The sequence below is a fragment of the Cynocephalus volans genome, chromosome 11 (genome assembly GCF_027409185.1).
Source record: "Cynocephalus volans isolate mCynVol1 chromosome 11, mCynVol1.pri, whole genome shotgun sequence".
NCBI lineage: Eukaryota > Metazoa > Chordata > Mammalia > Dermoptera > Cynocephalidae > Cynocephalus > Cynocephalus volans.
This window is the reverse complement of record NC_084470.1, coordinates 49,966,384-49,986,441: the sequence shown is the minus strand read 5'-3', so window position 1 is coordinate 49,986,441 and position 20,058 is coordinate 49,966,384. Positions and strand designations below refer to the sequence as shown.

Below are 20,058 nucleotides of genomic sequence, written 5' to 3'. Positions count from 1 at the left end.
CTCGTTCACATCTGCAGGCTTTGACATTGGAGGGATGCATGGTTCTCCCATTGAACCTGAGCCAGAACCCAAGGGACCTGGGTCTGAACATCTTTAGTAGACTGTGTCTGAGCCCTTGGGAAGAGGGGTTAAAATTAGTCTTTTTTTATATATAGCCAAACCCTCCACATACAAGAGAATGAAAGATTAGGAGGGCCCAGGGCCCTGGGTTCGAGCCTCAGAGCCATTTGTCATGGGTGGTCCCTAAGGTCCCTGGGCCTCATTTTCCCTATCATGGAACCGAGGCCACGTGCCCGTGGTATGGTGCAGTGCCGTGGTGAGCCTGAGCATTCCTCCACAGGTCCTGAACCTCTTCCTGGCCTTGCTGCTCAGCTCCTTCAGTGCAGACAACCTCACGGCCCCCGATGAGGACGGCGAGATGAACAACCTCCAGCTGGCCCTGGCCCGCATCCAGCGGGGCCTGCGTTTCGTCAAGCGGACCACCTGGGATTTCTGCTGTGGGCTCCTACGGCGGCGGCCTCAGAAGCCCACGGTCCCTGCCCCCCATGGCCAGCTCCCCAGCTGCATCGCCCCCTCCAGCTCCCCAGCACCCCCAGAGACGGAGAAGGTGCCTCCAGCCCGCAAAGAAACACGGTTTGAGGAAGGCAAGTGGCCAGGCCAGGACACCCCCGGGGATCCAGAGCCTGTGTGTGTGCCCATCGCCGTGGCTGAGTCGGACACAGATGACCAAGAGGAGGATGAGGAGAACAGCTTGGGCACAGAGGAAGAGTCCAGCAAGCAGGTGAGCCCTCAGCCCCAAATGTACGCAGCACCTCTGAGTACAGGGGACCCAGCCCTGCTGCCCCTGTCAGACTGCCTTGGCAGTTGGGTGGAGTGAGGGTAGAAGACTGGCCCTCTCCCCAATAGCCGGCCTCTCAGAGGGGTGCTGAAATCAGCTGTCAACTCCCTCTCCCTATCCCAGCCCAGGAAGGGACCTGAGGAGGGGCTATTGTCCATCATTTATCCCCTGGCTGTCATGGGGATATGTACAGACAGACATGTACAGACAGACACTGAGGCATGGCAAGAGATACTTGCTAGGAATTCTTCATGAGTCTAGGACAGAGCCAGGACTTCTGGCCCCCAGTCCCAACCCTGACCACTGTCCCCCTCCCAGACGAGCAAGGTGGAATGTCTTGGTGAGGGGGGAGTGTAGTTTCCTGACCTCCCAGCTGCCCCTGTCCCTTCTCCCATGCGCAGGGCTAATTCTGAGATTTAAAAATAAGCATCCCTAAGACGGAGGTGTCAGAGACAGCACTATCTTATCTCCCAACCTGTTATTTTTAACACTAGGGACCAGAGTCTGGACAAAACAGACAGTGCCCGCCACTCAGTTTTCCCTTGGCCTGAGTCAGGATCTAATGGCTTCTCCTTGGGTCTTTAGGTCAAGGAACGAGGAATGGTTTTCTCTGTTATGTTGGGCCCATCCTGGCTGCTTCCTCTGGGCCGGTACTGGGTGGACTGGCTGCAGAGAGCAGCCCCTCCCCATGCCTCGGACTTGATCTGAGGCTCAGGGCTTGGTTCCGTGTCCTCCTGCCTCCCCACAGTCCCAGAGGCCAGCCTTGGCCCTTTTACTCAGGTTGTAGGGCAGCGGCGGTGTCAGGGGATGGGGAGTGTTGGTGTTGCCAGGAGCACAGCTTCCAATTTTCTCTAGCACAGGAGGGGAATACCGGCTGCCTCTGTGTGTGTGTGTGTGTGTGTGTGTGTGTGTGTGTGTGTGTGTGTGTGTGTGTGTGTGTGTGTGTGAGAGAGAGAGAGAGTGTGTGTGCGTGCACACGCGTGCATGTGCGTGCATGCGTTTTGGGAGTGGGGGCCATGCACGCACACACAGGCAAGCTGGGGGTGCCATGAGAGTCATGGGGAAGTCAACATGTCCTTCCTAAGGGGCGTGGCCAGCATTTGTGGCTGGGCATGTTGGCTGGGCTGCACCCTTTGGGGGAGGCAGGGGCAGGAGAGATTTTTGCCAGGCTGGCCAGGGGTTTTATCCAGTTACAGGCCATTTGCTTGGACCTCACAGGAGCCTCCCACTTGCCCACTCAGGGCCCCTGAGGGAGGGTCTTCAGTGCGATGGAAGCCCCCTGAAGAGGGTAGAAGGCAGTGCCCCAGTTGCACAGGAAGGGCCGGGGCCCTGGAGACCCTCTAGCTAGGTGGGTAGGTGCAGCTCACGGGCTGGATCTCTTCAGCAGGAATCCCAGCCTGTATCCAGTGGCCCAGAAGCCCCCACAGAGCCTAGAGCCTGGAGCAAGGTGTCAGAGACCGCCTCCTCCGAGGCAGAGGCCGGTGCGGCTCAGGCAGACTGGCGGCAGCAACAGCAAGCGGAGCCCCAGGCCCCAGGCTGCAGTGAGGTAATGTTCACCTTAGTCCCTGAAGCCAGCAGGGCACTCTGCTTGGGCTGCTGCCAGACCGTGAGAGGTCCTGGCACACACCCACATTTGCTGGTGGGAGCCACAGCCGCTGCCACAGGCAGTGTGGGAGGCCTGTCTGCAGAGCGGAGGGTGGGCAGCCCTATCCTAATAGGGGAGAGGTAGCACAGGGCCGAGGGCCATGGAGAGATTCTGGAAGCAGCCAGCCCAGTACTCTGATGCAGGACTAACCCAACACCTCCATGTGTTCACCCTCTCCTCACACTCTGTCCCTGTGTTTTGGTCCTGTTTGGCAAACGTGTCATGAATCCCCCATGCAGAGAGGACTTCAGGGAGTTCTAAGAACAAGTTCTTGGCACACTGGCCACCAGCCGCTTCTCAACTGCACTAAAGCAGAGGCCACATACAGGAGGCCCACCCAGTATACTGCTGGGTTTTGCTCTTGCCACAGAAAGGTTTTACTGTGAATTAGCTACACCATTTAAAACTTGGGAGGTTTTATGTAAAAATCTGCATTTCTGGCTTTTCTTGACAAGTTGGAAGAGGTGCCCCCCTGCCAGAGACAAGTCGTAGCCGCCTGCTTGACGCCAGTTGGAGCTCTCTGGTTTACCGCAGAGCCAGCTGCCTCACTGCACTCCGCTACCTGCCTGGCCCCTACAGGCGTTTGAGTCTGCAACCCCTGAGCTAAGGGCTTGTGATACTGCCGGTCGTGCCGCCTGGCCTCACTCATGTCAAGCACGTGGAAGGTGGAGGCCATGTGTTCAGAAAGAGCACTTGTGGCTACCGTGCTGCAGCCTGACCTCACTCCTCAGCCCAGCACTGTGACATTTCCCTTTTGTGAGATGGGCCCATGGGAAGCTTGGTGATCGTGGCCAGTTTTGGAGCACAAGGGCTTGGTGAAGTCGTTGTCCTGATTGTGCAGGTCACAGTTCTCCCCCTGGATGGTCTGACACTTGAAGGCATGTGGGAACAAGAAGACCTGGGAGAGGCAGAAAGGCATGGGGGAGAAGAGCTCACTGACCGGAATGCTGACCTTTGAATGAGTTTTGTAACTTCTTCCTTTCTTCACATCTGTTTACAGTGGAGCCTATAAAAGGAAGAGAGATGGGGTAGGGTTCTCCCATCTCACCTGCAGTAGGATCTGAGAGCGTGTCCTTGCACGTGTCATCCCCATGTGCTTTAGACAGCTCCAGTATCTGGAAAGAAAAGCAGCATGCAGGCCTCCTCAGCCTGCCCCTTTCACAGCCCAGCTCCTGCCAACACCCCACAGAGTGGGGAGGAGAGAAGGGAACCCTCAAAGCCACAGGGAAAATAGCTCAAAGAGAGGATTTTGAACGTTCGTAACATAAAGAAATGACAAATGTGTGAGGTGATGGATATAATTGCTCTGATTTGATCATTACATGTTGTATATATGTATCGAAATATCACACTGTACCCCATAAATATATACAATTATCATGTGTCCATTAAAAAGTTTTTGAGAAGCCACAGGGACCGACAAAAGGCTGAGGCTCACCCCTCTGGCCACAGATCCACCCTGCACCGAGCAACAGACTCTGCTTTTCCCCAGAATTCAGCCCTTCCCCATGGCAAACCTAAAAAATGGAAAAGAGGACATTAGGACATAGTCAGAATGTTTCCTCAAAGGAAGAGAAAAAAAGGCAGCCACGTGAGAGCAGTTATGCCCAAGAATTCAGACCAGCCCATCTCTAAGTGCAGTCTGGGCCTGAGCCAGCCTGAGGTGGGGCCAGCTGAGACGGGCTTTAGACCTGATCTGAAGCAAATGGAGGGTTTCCTTCCTTCACAGAAATTATCTCCAGGTTGGGCTTCCTAGAAGCAGAGGCTGAGACGGGGATTCCTGTGCAAATGGCTTGTTGCAGGAGTGTTCTCAGGAGAAACCAGGAAGGAAGAAAGAAGCAGGAAGAGGCAAAGGAAGGAGCTAGAAAGGCAAAAGCCATGCTCCTGAAGCTGCCTCAGGCATGGGGAGCTGTGGAGCTAGAATGCTGAGCAAGGTCTTCGTATTCTTCTATTGGTCCATCCGTCACTGTGTGTTGGCTACCCCTTGGCATCAGCTGCTCCCTGACCAAAGATGACTTTCTGGAAGAGAGGCCAGCTATGCAGACAGTGTTTGCAGCAGCAGGGGCTGGGTGCCCTGGCCTAACTAAGGGGAGCTGGGCAGAGCACCAGCAGGGCCACCACAACACTCTTGTACACCACACCCATGGGTGACACCTACAGACACTCACAAGGGCATACCCATATGCACACATCTCTCTATAGCCTCCCTGTAATCAGGTTATCAGGGTCAGGGCACAGCCAGGAGGAAAGGTTCCAGCACCTTCTCAGTCTTGCTCCAGGCTCTGCACAGCACCCAGCACCCATATGAATTGGGTGAAAAGTGTAGGCTGGGTTGCTGGCCTGTCATCTGCATGTCTGACCTTACTTCTTGTGTGTGCCCGTGATCTTGGTTCTGACTGTCTGGGTATGGCATGCCTATTCCTGTTGCATATGCCAAGCCACCACTATGTGTCCATGTGCCAGGGTGTGTCCATGTCACTGCTCCATGTGTGCTTTGTTCCCAGCTAGATGCATCTCTCATCCCCAGTGTTTACCCAGAGCCCCTCCACACCCTCACTCCCCAGCCCTAGACTCTAACAGACCAGAATCACAGACCCAGGAGCTCCAAGGTCCAGCCTTAGCTCAGCCCTCACTGGCCCAAGGTGGCTCCGTGGCAGGTTCCCAACACTCACCCTGACCTCAGATCCCAGGGTGTGCCATGGAGGATGGTTTGGCCACCTCCCCTCAGGGAGCCCCAAGATTCACCAGACTCTGGGCTAAAGGCTGGAGACTGCTACTCTGCCCGCACTCACACCTTTGCCCACCCCACACATCTGCCCACAGACCCATGAGGACAGTTACTCCGAGGGCAGCACGGCAGATATGACCAACACTGCTGACCTCCTGGAGCAAATCCCCGACCTTGGTGAGGATGTCACTGAACCAGAGGATTGCTTCACCGAAGGTACTACCCTGGGCAGCCCTTTGCCCCATCCTCAGTCCTGCCTGGAGGGGAAAGACAAGAGGACCAGCCACTCCTTGGGGCCCAGGGCCATGTGGCACCCTCACACTGACCTGGTTATCTGCCCATCTCCCCCATTCCTCTGTGACCCCGCGGGTTCCTCCATCTGCCCGCGGTGTGCTGGGCTGGGCAGCTGGGGTCAGCTGCACTGAAGACTGGTGATCCTGTGTTTGTAGTGTGGTAGCATGACCGTATGCCCCCACAGCAGCAGGGACTGGGTCTGATTCACACCTGTACCACCAGCCCCTGGCACAGTGCCTGGCACATAGTAGGTCCTCTGAAAATACTCATGGTGGGTGTGACATGAGGCTGTGTTGGTCACTGGCATGCAGCTTTTATGAACTGGTGGTATACTTGGAGGACAGCTGGGGATAAAATAAGGGTTTGCCCTCCATGTAGCACATCAGTGAGGGCTGTCGCTGAGGGGTCTTCCCTTCTCAAGGCTCAAAAACTGCAAACATGGAGAAGGCCCAGTGCCATAATAACCCTAGAGTTCCTGAATGTTCTCTAGGGGGGAGAGTTTCTCAGATGAGCAACCTTGCCCCTGCACAGACTTACCAGGCTATTCACCAACCACTGGGTACTCAGTCTCTCTAGCCTCTCCACAGAGTACCTGATGAGTGTGTGTCCCCCACGGGCAGCCCCCACATGCTTCCTCCACTGTGGGCCCCCCCCATGGTGTTGCCCTGTTCACTGACCCATTATTATAACCTCTTTTTCTCAGTCATTCCCTCAACCATCCAACCTTCTGCCATTAGTCATGGGCATTCACATGAGCTGGGCCTAAATTCCACCTTCTCCCATAGGCTGTGTCCGGCGCTGTCCCTGTTGCACGGTGGACACCACACAGGCCCCAGGGAAGGTCTGGTGGAGGCTACGCAAGACCTGCTACCGCATCGTGGAGCACAGCTGGTTTGAGACGTTCATCATCTTCATGATCCTGCTGAGCAGTGGAGCACTGGTACTCTCCTGGGGATGCAGAGTTGGGGTGGGGAGGGCTGAAGGAAAAAGGGAGGGGAGGGAAAGGAAGTCTCCAGCTGGAAAGTCAGGCCAGAAACTGGGGCAGAGCTGCTGCTGAAAATGTGCTTCCCGGGCCCCTGGAGCAGGGAGCAGCTCACAAACTCAAAATCCACAGCTCATATGGAGACCATGCAGGAAGGACTTGCAATGGCCATCTCTCCAGCACCTCTTCTTTGTTCTATGAAAAGGAAATGATTTACTTCAGGTCACTGGCCTTCCACACTGGAGCTCTGGTGATACACCCACCTGCACACAGCATCGGGCCTTCTGTCAGGCTGGTACAATGTTAATGATGCTGGCTGATAATACAGTGGTAGCTCCACTTAGTCCATGTCATCTATGGGCTGGAGGCTGTGCCTTGTAGTTCACACATTCTCACGTTTAATCCCCAACAACAGCCTTTTGGGACAAAATTAAGTAGCTTCCCCAAGGTCCCATCACTCAGGAGTGGCACATCTGGCATTTGAACCCAGGCAGTCAGGTTCCAGAGTCTTTTTTCTTGACTTTGCATTTGTTCAGTAGGTCTTTTCTAAGCTTTCTGTGTATCTAGCCCTATGTACCTAGCAATTGGGAAGCAACAGGAGGAAGAGACCCTAGCCCTGGCCTCAGGGGCTCCCTGTCTAGTTGGGAAAACCAGATTCAGCAGATTTGAGATAGTCAAAGATCAGCACAAAAGAGAGTTGAGGAAAAACTAAGTAAAAGACCCAGGGTGATGGGAAGTTGGGGGGACAATCAAGGAAGACTCCCTTGAAGAAGCAGATGGAGCTGGACTGTGGAGGACAGGGAGGTATGTTGGGTCCAGGAGGAGCGGTGAAGCCCTCCAGAGATGTCCCATCTGGCTCCTGAGCACCCTGTTCTGATCTCTCAGAGCCTTTCTAGGAGGAGAGGGGACGGCCCTGGAGAAGGTTCTGGAAGGATATGGTGAGCACGGAGAAGGGTTATTGAGAAGGTAGAAGAAGTGGGAACTTTACTGGTCCAGGGGGAGCAAGCACCTATACTGTTGGGGAGGTGAGAACCCCATGGATAAGCAACAAGGAATGCTTTGGACCACAGAGAGGGAGAAAGGGCACTTTGATCCAAGGCTATGTGCCTCCAGTTCACGCTGCCTCCTCGTGCTGGGGCAGGCCATGGGGAGACACTGTGGCTGTCACTTCTAAAGCTCTGGGTCTTCTTCTACCCCATCCCATACTGCCCCTCCCCTGTTCCAGAGTGGGCCTAGAGCCATGACTTGCAGCCCACCTGCTGTTTTACCATTGGCAGTTAAAGCTAAATCTCTGTCGGCTACAGAGAAGGATGATTTGACAATATGTTAACGAGTTTTGTTTTTAAACAGCCACAAACAAGGGCAGTCAGAGCCATTTAGTCTGGGCTGTGGAGGAAAATCTCAGCCTGGCATAAGTGAGGAGGAGTTTTGGCAAGCATCTGGTGAATCTAATCAGGGTAGACAGCCAAGCACTGTTGTTAAAAAAAAACCATGTCGATGATATATTGAGAAAAAGAAGTCTGAGTGTGTTATTTAAAGTTATAAACTTGTTTAAGAGAAAGCAAACTATATTCCTTCCAAATTGGTGAGGGAAATTTTTTTTAAAGAGAACAGAGCTCTTATAGTAAAAGAAGAAACAAGAAGCAATGAAGAAGGATATAATCAGAAAACAAAATAATATGGCAAAAGCAAGAACAAATATGTCTTAATAATAAATGTAACTGGATAAAATTCATCTTTAAGAAACAGGATTCCAAATGGATTTTTGAAATGAAACTTTAGCTATGTGCTCTCAAAGGACAAACCTGAAAGAAGGTGACTCAAAAATATTAAAAGTGAAATCAAAGCTATATCAGGCAAACACAAACAATAACAATAAAAATCAAGGTGTTTTTTGTTTGTTAATATTAAACAAGGTTGAATTCAAGGTAAAAAGCCTGAGATATGACAAGGTCCAACCTATAATAAAAATCTAACTGTGATGAATATTGCTTGGCTTTGCATTGCACTTACATATGAAGCAATAAACATTAGGGGGGAAAGTGTCAGCCATGCACTAGTACTAGGAGAATTTACCGCTTTCTTAGTTCTTAACAAATCAAGCAGAAAGAATAAAATAATGAGATTTAAAATATATTTATAGTTAATAAATTTGATTTAACATAATAATAATAAAAATAATAGCTAACACTTAAATAGAAACTTTGTGCCAGACACTATTTTAAGTGTTTTACAAGCATTAATTCATGTAATTATCACAATAACCTATGAGACAGGTACTGTTATTAAGCCAGTTTTGCAGATAAGGAAACTCCTAGAAGTGCCAAATATAGATTAAAAACAAGCACTTAAAATTTAAAAGTCATTCTTAAACAAACCTTGGATCAAACAGAAAATAGTTTGGTGGTAGGTTCATGGATATTCATTTAATGAAAGCCATTCATGGACCAATGATGACAGTGTGCTGGAAATCAAAGATCATCATTCAATCAATTTTGTCCACTTGAGACGTAGAAAAATAAGAAAAGGAAAATAGAGGTAGAAAAAAAATTTAGGGGAAAAAACTGGAGTATAACAATATTGAGAATATGTCACATGGAATGTAGCCACAGCTGTAAAAAGAGGAAAATTCATAGGTTTAAACACTTTTATTATTAAACAGAAAGAATGTAAATAAATTATTTAACTCAGGAAATTAAAAATATAACAACAAAGCAATCTGAAGGAAACCAAAGGAAGTAATTAATGAAATAAAAACATAAATTAATGAATTAGAAAATGAATAGTAAAACTGATATAAAATTCCAAAGCTGATTCCTTGAAAAATTAAAGCAATGATATAGATAAACCACTAGCTAACCTAATCTCTCACATCTCCAAGGGTGGATTCTTTCACATTCTCAAGGAAGAAAATAATTCTAATCCTATTTAAAATACTCTAGTATATAAAAAAAGATGAAAAGTCTACAAATTATTTTTATGAAAGCTAAATCATGCTAATTTTTAGAACGCCAAAAGGAAAACCATAGACCAGTCTTCATTCTTCATACTCTATACTTATGGATAGTGATGCGAAAATCTTTAACAAAATACATGCAAACAGGATCCAGCAATATATTTAAAAGATTAAATATGTCATAGGTATATTCTAAAATGTCACAATGGTGCCATATTAGAAAATCTATTTATATGAATAGGACAAAAATGAAAAACTACACAATTACCTGAGTGAATGCCTGCTTTTTAAAACTCTGGTAAGAATAAAAATAAATATGTTTTCTTAATTTAGTGAAAAACTTACTCTCAAATTAACTTCTATCGTCCTCATTACTATTAAAACACTTGAAACGTTTTCACTAAAGTCAGAAAAAAGAAAGATGACTTTACTTTCTAGCTGTTTCTCATTGGTTAATAATAGTCATGAAGTACTAGCCAGTGCAATTAATCAAGAAAAGTAAACACATAGTATAAAAATTGGAAAATAGAAAAAGCTAAGTCAATATGATGATTTGAGTATAAAAATAAGAGTTAAAATCAATCGAAATAAACAGAGATATTATTTGTGGATAATATGATTGCCTAGAAAAATCTTAAAACCTATTTAAAACATTGTATGGCCAGTTATAAAATAAATGTACCAAGAATTGTTGCTGCTGTTTTGTTTTGTACTAACAAAAACCATTTAGTCACAAGTACATTTCTCAAATATTCCTTACATGTCAGCACTGTATGCATAAGATAAATGGGAATAAATATAACAATAAATGTATAAGAGGTACATGAAGAAAACTATAAAACTGCTAAGGAGTGTAAAGGAAGACAAGCCAGTCGATGAACATACTCTGGTCTTCGGTAGGAAGACTCCCTATCAGTTCCAGAAAAAGGTCATAAATTCAATGCAATAACAATAAATTTCTAACAACGTTTTTGAGGGAATTTGGAAAAGTATCGCTAAAGTTTATCTCAAAAATTACTAAAAATGTCCGCGGAAATTCATGGGATACTAATTCAGGAATAGAGAGAGAGCATGAGAACCACAGGGAGAGGTCTAAAATAGATTTAAGTAAAGATAGAAATGTGGTATATGACAAAGCTGACTTTTGATCAGCAGATTCGAAGTGGCTTATTTAGTAAAGTGCTGGGACAGTTGATGAGCTACTCTGAATTTTTTTTTTTTTTTTTTTTTTTTAAAGATGGCCGGTAAGGGGATCTCAACCCTTGGCTTGGTGTTGTCAGCACCACATTCACCCAAGTGAGCGAACCGGCCATCCCTATACAGGATCCGAGCCCGTGGCCTTGGTGTTATCAGCACCGCACTCTCCCGAGTGAGCCATGGGCCGGCCCTGAAAAATTTTTTAAATGTATAGTTACTCATCACCAAAATATAATAGATCTTTAAGTTATAATATAAAACAATGAAACCACAACTTTAAAAAAAAAAAAGAAGAAGAAAGGAAAGAAGGGTCATTTTTTGTCTAGCCTTGGGATAGTCAAGGGCTTTCTTAACATGACACCAAAGATTTTACTAAACGAAAATTATAATAACTGATATAATTATATTAAATGATATACTAATAAATGAAAATTAAGTGTAGAATTTTATGATGGTAAATAACAGTAAACAAGATTTAAAGGCACACCACAAACTAGGATAAAGTGCATCAAAACCAAGAGTTAATGTCCCCAAATAGACCAGACACTCAAGTAAAAAAAAATAGGCAAAGGATATGAATAGGCAATTCCCTAAAGAAACACTGCAAATATACAAGGAAAAGATGGCAGCATCACTAGTAATAAAATAAATAAAAATGTAACAAAATACAATTTTCATTTATTAGACTGGGAAAAGTGAAAAAGGAGAAACGCCACCAGTACTTGTAGAGTGGTGGGGAAAGAGCCACCTCAGTGCACTGTGGATGGACAGTAAATTGATGTCCCCTTCTTGGGGCCCGTTCACAATCCATATCGAAAGCACACCAATTGACCTGGCACCCCAAATCTAGAAATTTACCCTCAGCAGATAACCAGATACATTGTTCACTGCAATGTTGTTTCTACTAGGGATAAACTGGAAACAACTGAAAGGTTCATTAATAGAATCATTGGCTAAATAAATAGTAGTATATGCAAATAAAATATGGTGCAGCCTTTAAAAAGGTTGATAGGTATAATTGTATATATTCATATTATTGAGTGAATAAATGTTCACAATGGATTGTTTAGCGGAAAAAGTAATTTTAAAGCAAAATATTTAGTATATCTTATAAAACTGGTGTGTGTGTGTGTGAGTGCACGTACAAACACTAACAGTGAGTGTCGAAAGGAGTGATCCCCTAAATGTTAGCAGTGTTTACTTTGGTGTCATGAAACTGGGGGCGCCTTTTACTCTCTTTTTTATAATGTTCATATTATTTTATATAATACATAAATTATATATATAACAATATGTAAATAATATATAAATTATATAATAAATGTTTATATTAATTCTTTTCTAAGAAGCACACATTTTTATAATCAGGAAAAAAATACACCAACTTTTTATCTTGAACAACTCCCAAAGTCGACTTTGAGACCTGAATTACCCTGTTGTGCTGCCTAATCTGACCCAGTTAGCTGTACATTTGCCTCAGCAGTACATACCTGGGCACTGCTGACAGCACTGGCCCCTGGATCACTGTAGCTCACAGAGGCCGTTAAGTCAGACGGGGAGGCCCGGGAGTGACAGGTGGAGGCAGCTCCCCAAGGCCTGCAGTGACGTGTTCACTTGCCTAGATGGAGAGCCTCAGAGCACTCTGGACAGGCAGAAGTAACTCAAGCAGGTACAAATCAGAAGCTGGAGGTGGAAAAGAGCAGCTGGGAGCCATTGGGGTTTCTCTCTTGGCTAGGAATTTGGGTGGAGGCAGAAATGACATACAACTTCTAGCATTTTAGAAACTTTGCCTCCTAGATTCTGAGGATTGTTAGATTTGACTTATCTAGTCCTGTGCTTCCTAAACATATCTACACACCACTTTTACTGTCATGTATTTAAGATGCCACTTTAGATCAACTCTCACTGGTTTTTGTTTATTTAAATATATTTATATTAAAGGGAAACTTAATCATTATTATAATTGGAAACCAATATTATTTCCTATGAAAAGTAGACAACTGTACGAAGTAAATAGAGTGAAAACAAAATGGACTGAAAACAAAAAAAAGTTTTATGTTTTTTCTGGCAGAAGGCTGTGAGCTGAACCTGCACCCCCTCTCTCTTTGTTCAAATGGGAGATTGGCAAGTTTTAGGAAGGTCTTAAAGATATGCTACCCCAAACTGAGACTTGCTCTTTAATGTGAAGGAAGAGGGATTCTCACCACACCTTCTGCCTTATTGCCCACATACCGCGTAAGACCACTTCACGACCTGCCAGCAGTACATACCCTGCCTCAGAGGGCACAGTGATCTAGTCCAGCATTGACGGGGAGGAACCCCCCTCCACTGCATTTCTCACGTCTGTTCCCCACCCTCCTGGGCAGTGGATATTGTTAGAAAAGGGGCCTCTGGCAGGGGGAGTTGGTGGTGGTTAGGACATCGTGTCTGCTTGTCCACCTTGTCTGCAGGCCTTCGAGGACATCTACCTGGAGGAGCGGAAGACCATCAAGGTTCTGCTAGAGTATGCTGACAAGATGTTCACCTACGTCTTCGTGCTAGAGATGCTGCTCAAGTGGGTGGCCTATGGCTTCAAGAAGTACTTCACCAACGCCTGGTGCTGGCTCGACTTCCTAATCGTGGATGTGAGTGTGGACACCCAAAAGGACCAGAGGGTGGGGGGACCGAAAGCCAGTGTGAGAGAAGGAGCTGGGCAGGGGGATGGAATGACAGGGCGAAGCAGGGGTCCGTGGCTGAAGTGGAGGCATTCAGCTGGGCTTTGGGGCAGGCAGAGGAGAAAGGTATATGAGTCTGAGAGACCCAGGTCCAACCTTCAGGGCCCCCAGTCTTGGGGAGAAGAGGAGAAATAGGAGACCAGGGTCCTTCCATCGGAACTGCCCATTTGGAACTGGAACAGGGGCAGACCTAGGCCCTTGCTTGTGGGGCAGACAGTCCGAGAGCAGTCCAGGAGGAGTGGGAGTCAGGGCAGGTGTGGGGCTCACCTTCTCAGGGTGGCCAGAGGGGCAGGTGAGCAGCTAATCCTGTAGTATAGTACTCACCACAGTAGACTGCAAAGCATCTTTCAGGCCCGCTACCAGGACAGCCAGCTCAGAACCTCCTGCCCACAGAAAGGAGCCAGAGTGAGCCAAAGGCTACAGGGGAGAAGGTTGGTGAAGGGCTGCTGGGCAGGAAAGGAAGACCCTCCGGCTCAGGTAGAAGGGGAAGATGAGAGAGGAGCTGGAGTCACCTGTAAGAAGCAGGAAAGCCATGGACACTGCCTCAGGGGTCTGGGCTGATTCCCTGGCAGTCGGGTAACTGTGAGGTCTTGTCCGCCCAGGGTGTGTGCAGGAAGGAGCTGGGGCAGGAGGCTGGCACGTCTTCTGAGCACCCAGTTGGCAGGTGGAGTAGGAAACGCCTTCGCCATAGCTACCCAGGTCCCAGAACACTGCTGGGTGCCAAGCAGGATGAGTGCAGGGTTCAAGAGGGGTCCTGAGCACGGTCAGAGGGGGACAAACAAGACCCAGGGCAGCTCTGTGCCCACTAAAGGCACAGGAAGTCGCGGCTCAGGTGAGTGTAACTCTGTCGTGCATCCCACAGAACAGAGTAGAGGTCAGGACCTGCAGACTAAGAAGGCCTTTTCAGAAAGTGCCAGGTTTGCACTACAGCAGGGCTGTCCTTCGTGTGGTTATAGAAGGTGCTCAGGCCTCTGCTCAGTCCCATACCCCAGTCAGAGGCCAGGGTCTCGGCCTGGGCCACCAAGCCTGGGTGGGAGGCTACAGAGTATGCACAGAGACACAGACCCAGAGCCTTGGGCCTCCAGTCAGGCCCTCTTCTGTCACCTCAAGTGGCCAAAGGAATGCTAATGCTGGAACAAGGGGCACTGGGGTGGCAGAGAGGGAGGGAGGCTCTAGATGCCCTCAGCAGCCTGGCCCAGCCCTCAGAGCCTCCCTGAGATGAAGGGGAAGACCCCTGAGGCTTCCCTGTTGAGCCATATGGCAGGAACTGGGATTCAGCTCAGTCCAGAGATGATGCCCTGACCCGGCTGTTCCTGCAACTTCTTGGAAAGTTGTGCCTATTAAGGAACTCCCCCAAGGCAGTCCAGGGGGAGTCTGCAAAGACTTCTGGGGAAGCCCACCCCTAACCACCTGCCACCTGCCACCTTGGGGAACTCAGAGCTGAGGTCTGGAGAAGGGAGCTGTCGGTGCTTCCCTGCTCAGGCCCAAGACAGGAGAATGAGCCTGTGGAGAAGGCAGCTGAGGCTCCCAGCAGGGAGGAGCATTGCCCAAAGGCCCAGCAGAGGGAAGTGAGTGCTGGAATGCAGCTTCCTTGACACCGGCCTTGCTGCCCCACCCCGCACTACATGGGAAAGGTGGTCTCAGGCCTCAGAGTCTGGGGGAGGCTGTTTCCAGGATCAATTCATGCATTTTTTTTTTTCAATAAATACCATTGAGCATCTGCTATGTGCAAGCCCTATTGTAGGTGCTAGGGATCTCAGGGAAGAAAATAGACAAAAACTCCTGCCCACATGGAAGAAGGGGACTGCAAACAATAAGTATAATAAATGAGCCAACAACATTAGAAGATAATATGTACCGTGGAGAAAAAGGAACTGGGGAATGGAAGGGGATTAGGAGCGGCAGGACTCCGGGGTAAGGGAAGGGGTAGGAGGTGCAGGTGACAACTTTAAATAGGCTGGCCAGAGTGGGCCCACTGAGGGGACATTTGAGCAGATCTGAAGGAAGCTGGGGTTCGCCAGGCAGACGTCTGGCAGAATGTTCCACTCAGAGGTTGGGACAGCAGTGCAAAGGCCCTGTGGGTGAGAGCATTCCTGGTGTGCTTGAGGAACTGCAGGGAGACCAGAGCGGCAGAAACAGAGGGAAGTGCAGGAGCTGAGGCCAAATTGCACGGGGAAAAACAGGGGTACAGCCTTCAGAGAATCATGGGCTTTTATTTAGAAGGAAGTGGGGAGGCACTGGAGGGCTTTGGACAGAAGGGTGATATGAACTGACTCACATTCTTAAAGGAGTACACTGTCACGGAGGCGGGGGCCGAGGGGCACAAGTGGAAGCAGGGAGAAGAGTTGGGAGGCTCTGGCAGTAATCCAGGGTAGTGATGCCAGTGGGCTGGCCAGGGTGTTGGCGGTAGAAGGGGTGAGAAATGTTTGGACTTCTGATGTATTTTGAAGGCAGAGCCAACAGGAAATTCTGATGGGTTAGACAGGGGATGGCAGAGACAGAGAGGAGGCAGGGGTGATGCTGAGGACTGTGGCCTGAGCAGCTGGAGGGACAGAGCTCATCAGCTGAGAAGGGGAGACTCTGGGCAGAGCAGGTGGGGCAAGCTTTGGAAAGAGCAGAGACGGCATGGCGGCCTGTTAGGAACTGAGCGGTAGACTGGCTGGACTAGACGCTCTGGAGCCCTGCCCTCAAGAGGAGGTCCCCTGAGAGATAGCCCCTGCCTCTCCAGGAATGGGGACCCACAGCCCAGCATCCCCAAGGGGCCACTGGGGGGAGCACAGAAGTCAACTCTGGAGTCTTCCTCCTCCAGGCCTCTTTGCCCAGCCCCCTCCCGCCTGGTGCTTCCAAGCCTGGGAGGACGCTGTGGGACGCAGGCCTGCCCTGAGTGCCAGGGGGTTGGTAATGGTGACGGCAGGGAGGTCAGGCAGGAGGCCGTTTTCAGCCTGTGATCACAGGCCAGCCATGAAGTGAGAAGGGAGTGGATGCCCATGGAGCTTTAGAAGGATAAAATCCACAGGGTGGAAATGGCTCGGTGGGGCAGGGCAGAGGGAACAGAGCTGAGGCTCCCATTACCACCAAGTCGCCACCTGTGCTTTCCTCCTTTGAAGAAGTTGGACTGTGGCAAAGTCCAGCTTTGGGGAAATGCCCCAGGATTGTCCCTCCGCTCATACTCAGCACAGGACTGCCCTTCCTTCCCCTAAAGAGGCTTCCTTAGGGGAGGAGGGGACAGGCTCAAGAATTTGACTTGAAGGAAAACATATGGGGACCAAAAGCCCAGGATTTGTATCCCTGCTCCACCACACCAGCAGGGTGACTTCAGAACTCAGTTTTCTCATCTTTAGGACAGGGACGATGTGTCCCAACATCTCAGGGTTAGCGAGGCTGTTACAGAGCACATGTGTGAAGTGCACAGAGCAGGCTCTCAGTAAAGGCCTAAAAGCCAGGACATCTGGGCTCGCCCCCAACCCTCCTGGGCTCCAGGAAGCCTGGCTCAGTGCATAATGGGCCTGTGAAGAATAATCCAGCCCAGGAATTATAAGGACTGGACATGGGGAAGGCCTGTCTTAGGTGGGCCAGGAGTCCTGCCATCTGTCTCTAGAGCTGTCCCCATCTTCCTACCTCCAATTTGCTCCTGCAGGTCTCACTGATCAGCCTGGTGGCCAACACCCTGGGCTTTGCTGAGATGGGCCCCATCAAGTCACTGCGGACGCTGCGTGCACTCCGACCCCTGAGAGCCCTGTCAAGATTTGAGGGCATGAGGGTAAGGGGCTGCTGCCTTCCCGTCAGGGAAAGAAAGGCGGTCACACTGAGGGACACCCAGGCTCTGCTTGCCGACCAGGAGTCCTGGCTGGAACTGGGGCTGTGACCTTGGCTGACTGGTAGGAGCATGGGCCCAAATTCTCAGGAGAGGCACAACAGGGCATGGCAGTGCCCAGAGGACAGACAGAGAGCTCTGAGAGCCACCCTTGGGCTCTCACCCCAGCCCTGTGGAAAGCACTAGGAGAGGAGGCGAGAGCTCTCTGGGCCACCTGTGTCTCAGCTGTAGCCCAGCCCTCTGGCACAGGGACCCCTCTGCTTCTGCTGTCCTGTGGGACTGCATAGCTATGTATGCCCACTCTGTGTGCCCATCTGCGTCCCCACCTCCTGGCAGACACAGGCTGCCTTCCCTCCATCTGTGATGGGCAGTAGGGCTGTGACAAAGAGGGCAACGGGAGATGCCATGGAGCAAGCTTTATTCTCATCATCAGATAGCAGGGAAACAAACACGTGTGTGCGTGTTTGTGTGTGCATGCTTTTTTTTCCCCTTATAAAATGTAGACAATAATTCTGTGTGGCTTTAGATACATTTGTCTGTCTCTCACTGACCCCCAGGCACTGTTACACAAATCACCACTTGGTTGATGGCTTTGGACCTTGTCCATATCTCCCCCCCAATTCATGGAGAAACAAATCACTCATTCCTGATGGGAAACCATCCACAAGTGAATAATCCAGCCAGAGTTAAATGTCTCTTTGGAAGCAAGGACATTTGGTTCCAGAGGGACGCAGGGAGACACTAGGTGCCAAGAATGCCTCTGCTGTGGCCACCAGCCACAGAGCCAGCCAAGGGCAAACTCCCGGGGATTCCACCCCACCCGCCAGAAGCTTGGTGCCCTTGATAGCTGGGTTTCCTACCCTGTTCCGGGGTTCATCGTGCTTGCTAGGGAACAGCATTCCCCATCCTGGTGTCTGGGACCTCTGGACCACATCACACAGCCCACACCAGCTTCACCTCCAGTCGGTGTGGAAAACATCTTCCTAGTTCATGGATAGCTGGGGACTTTCTCCCTAAGTGGGGTAGAGTGCCCCAAATGCACCTGCCAGGGGAGTCTCTCCAGGGTTCTGTGGGTTTAGATGAAGCATGAGGCCACGGGATCAGAGAGCCCTGCACTGGGAGAGCACAGGGAGTGCCTGTGCCACCTGCCCTCCAGCTCTGCTCTTCCCAGAGCACTGGAGAACTCTCACAGCACCCTCCAGACTTACGGCATGGAGGTCCCCTGGATACACTTTAGAGGAGAACTTCCATCCAGCCTAGTAGCAGCAACCCTGAAATAAACTAGAAATTTAGCTCAGAGAATGTAAGAACTAGTAGGATTGATAGGAGGCCCAAAGTTTTGGGGACATGTTTTCAGAGGTCCTATCTCATCAGATTGCTGGCCCACTTAACTAGCAGAGACCCTATTGAAAATCAGGTTTTGAAGGCCGTGGGTTCAGGGCAGGGCCCAGAAGAGAAAGGCATGTGTTCTGGAGTTGCATCAGCCTTTAGGGTAAAGAGGGAAAGGCCTGTGTGTTCTCTCTCTCCACCCCCCTCGCTCCCCACAAGGGCTTCCAGCCACACAGTTGGCCTCTCCCATGACCACAGGATCCACACCCCCACCCCCACAGCCACCTGCAGTAGGGAGGTCAGTCGGTGGGGGGGTCTTGAAAAGGGTACATGCTCTGAGCAGCCCCAGGAGCTGAGCCTGCTCTGTGTCCACTTGAGGTGGTGGTCAATGCCCTGGTGGGCGCCATCCCGTCCATCATGAACGTCCTCCTCGTCTGCCTCATCTTCTGGCTCATCTTCAGCATCATGGGCGTGAACCTCTTTGCGGGGAAGTTTGGGAGGTGCATCAACCAGACTGAGGGGGACCTGCCTTTGAACTACACCATCGTGAACAACAAGAGCGAGTGTGAGTCCTTCAACGTGACTGGCGAATTATACTGGACCAAGGTGAAAGTCAACTTTGACAACGTGGGGGCTGGGTACCTGGCCCTTCTGCAGGTGGTAAGTCCCGGAGAGAATGGACTTCCTTCCTCCCACTGACTCTCCAGCAGCACGTGCCTTCACCCATGGTGTGAGCAGGAGTCAGGCAGTGAGGCTACACTCGATCCTCACTATAGGGCCACAGTGCCCAAAGGCGGCTAAAGATTCTCCAGGGACTGGGCTCCTTAGGAAGTCCCCAGGTTTTCAGTCCTAGAGCAGATGCCACATTCTCCAGGATGTATAACATGGGGCCAGGTCAGCACTGTGGCAGACCCAATTCCCCAGCCAGTAGTCAAGGTGACCTCTTCAGGCTATCAGTTAGGCAATGTGACGACATAGGTTAAAAATGAAAGACCATAGACTACCCAGGGACTGAACTATCAGAAAAATTGTGACTCTGGCCAGCCCTCTGTTATAAAAGGTAGTGATACCTCTTGTGCTGTTGGAAAGAATACGTTTACTTCCATCTTTGATGTGCAAGATGTGTGATATTTAAACACACACAGTCCTTCCAGAGTTTCCATTAATTTTGTGAGTTTGGTGGCTGCAGTGATTATAACAAATGCCATAAAATTACCTACCGTTAGCATTGAGGACAGAAATGCATACAGAACCATAATGCAGAAAGCTTTGACTTGTTCATCTTGCTATCCTAATCCTAAACCCAGACTGTCTCTAGTCGCCAAAGCAGAGAAAAATACGCAGACTCTCATCTGAAAACTTTTTGTGTATCCACTCACACCTCCATGCATCCCTAAGTCCCAGTGGTAGTCCCACAAAGACTCCCCTGCACCAGGCTGTCTACCCCCATGACTGTCCCCCTGAATGGCAGAACTTTGGAAGGAAAGGTCTCCTTTGTAGACTGAGAACTTCCCACCTTCCCAGATAAAACCACTCGGTGGCTGGGAAGAATTCAGTCACA

At 49.5% G+C, this 20,058-nt stretch overlaps 1 protein-coding gene across 8 annotated transcripts in view; it reads left to right on the top strand.

Moving 5' to 3' along the window:
• SCN5A (sodium voltage-gated channel alpha subunit 5) overlaps positions 1-20,058 on the top strand; it is a 77,528-nt gene that overhangs the window by 49,439 nt on the left and 8,031 nt on the right. For 4 of the 8 annotated variants that reach the window (XM_063114357.1, XM_063114356.1, XM_063114360.1 and 1 more), the window contains exons 16-22: positions 341-781; positions 2,223-2,384; positions 5,307-5,427; positions 6,291-6,445; positions 13,091-13,264; positions 16,992-17,114; positions 18,876-19,157. In XM_063114357.1, the coding sequence (XP_062970427.1) occupies positions 341-781; positions 2,223-2,384; positions 5,307-5,427; positions 6,291-6,445; positions 13,091-13,264; positions 16,992-17,114; positions 18,876-19,157 (1,458 nt within the window). The remainder of the gene's footprint in view (positions 1-340; positions 782-2,222; positions 2,385-5,306; positions 5,428-6,290; positions 6,446-13,090; positions 13,265-16,991; positions 17,115-18,875; positions 19,158-20,058) is intronic. The other 4 variants (XM_063114359.1, XM_063114361.1, XM_063114362.1 and 1 more) reach the window with 2 other exon arrangements.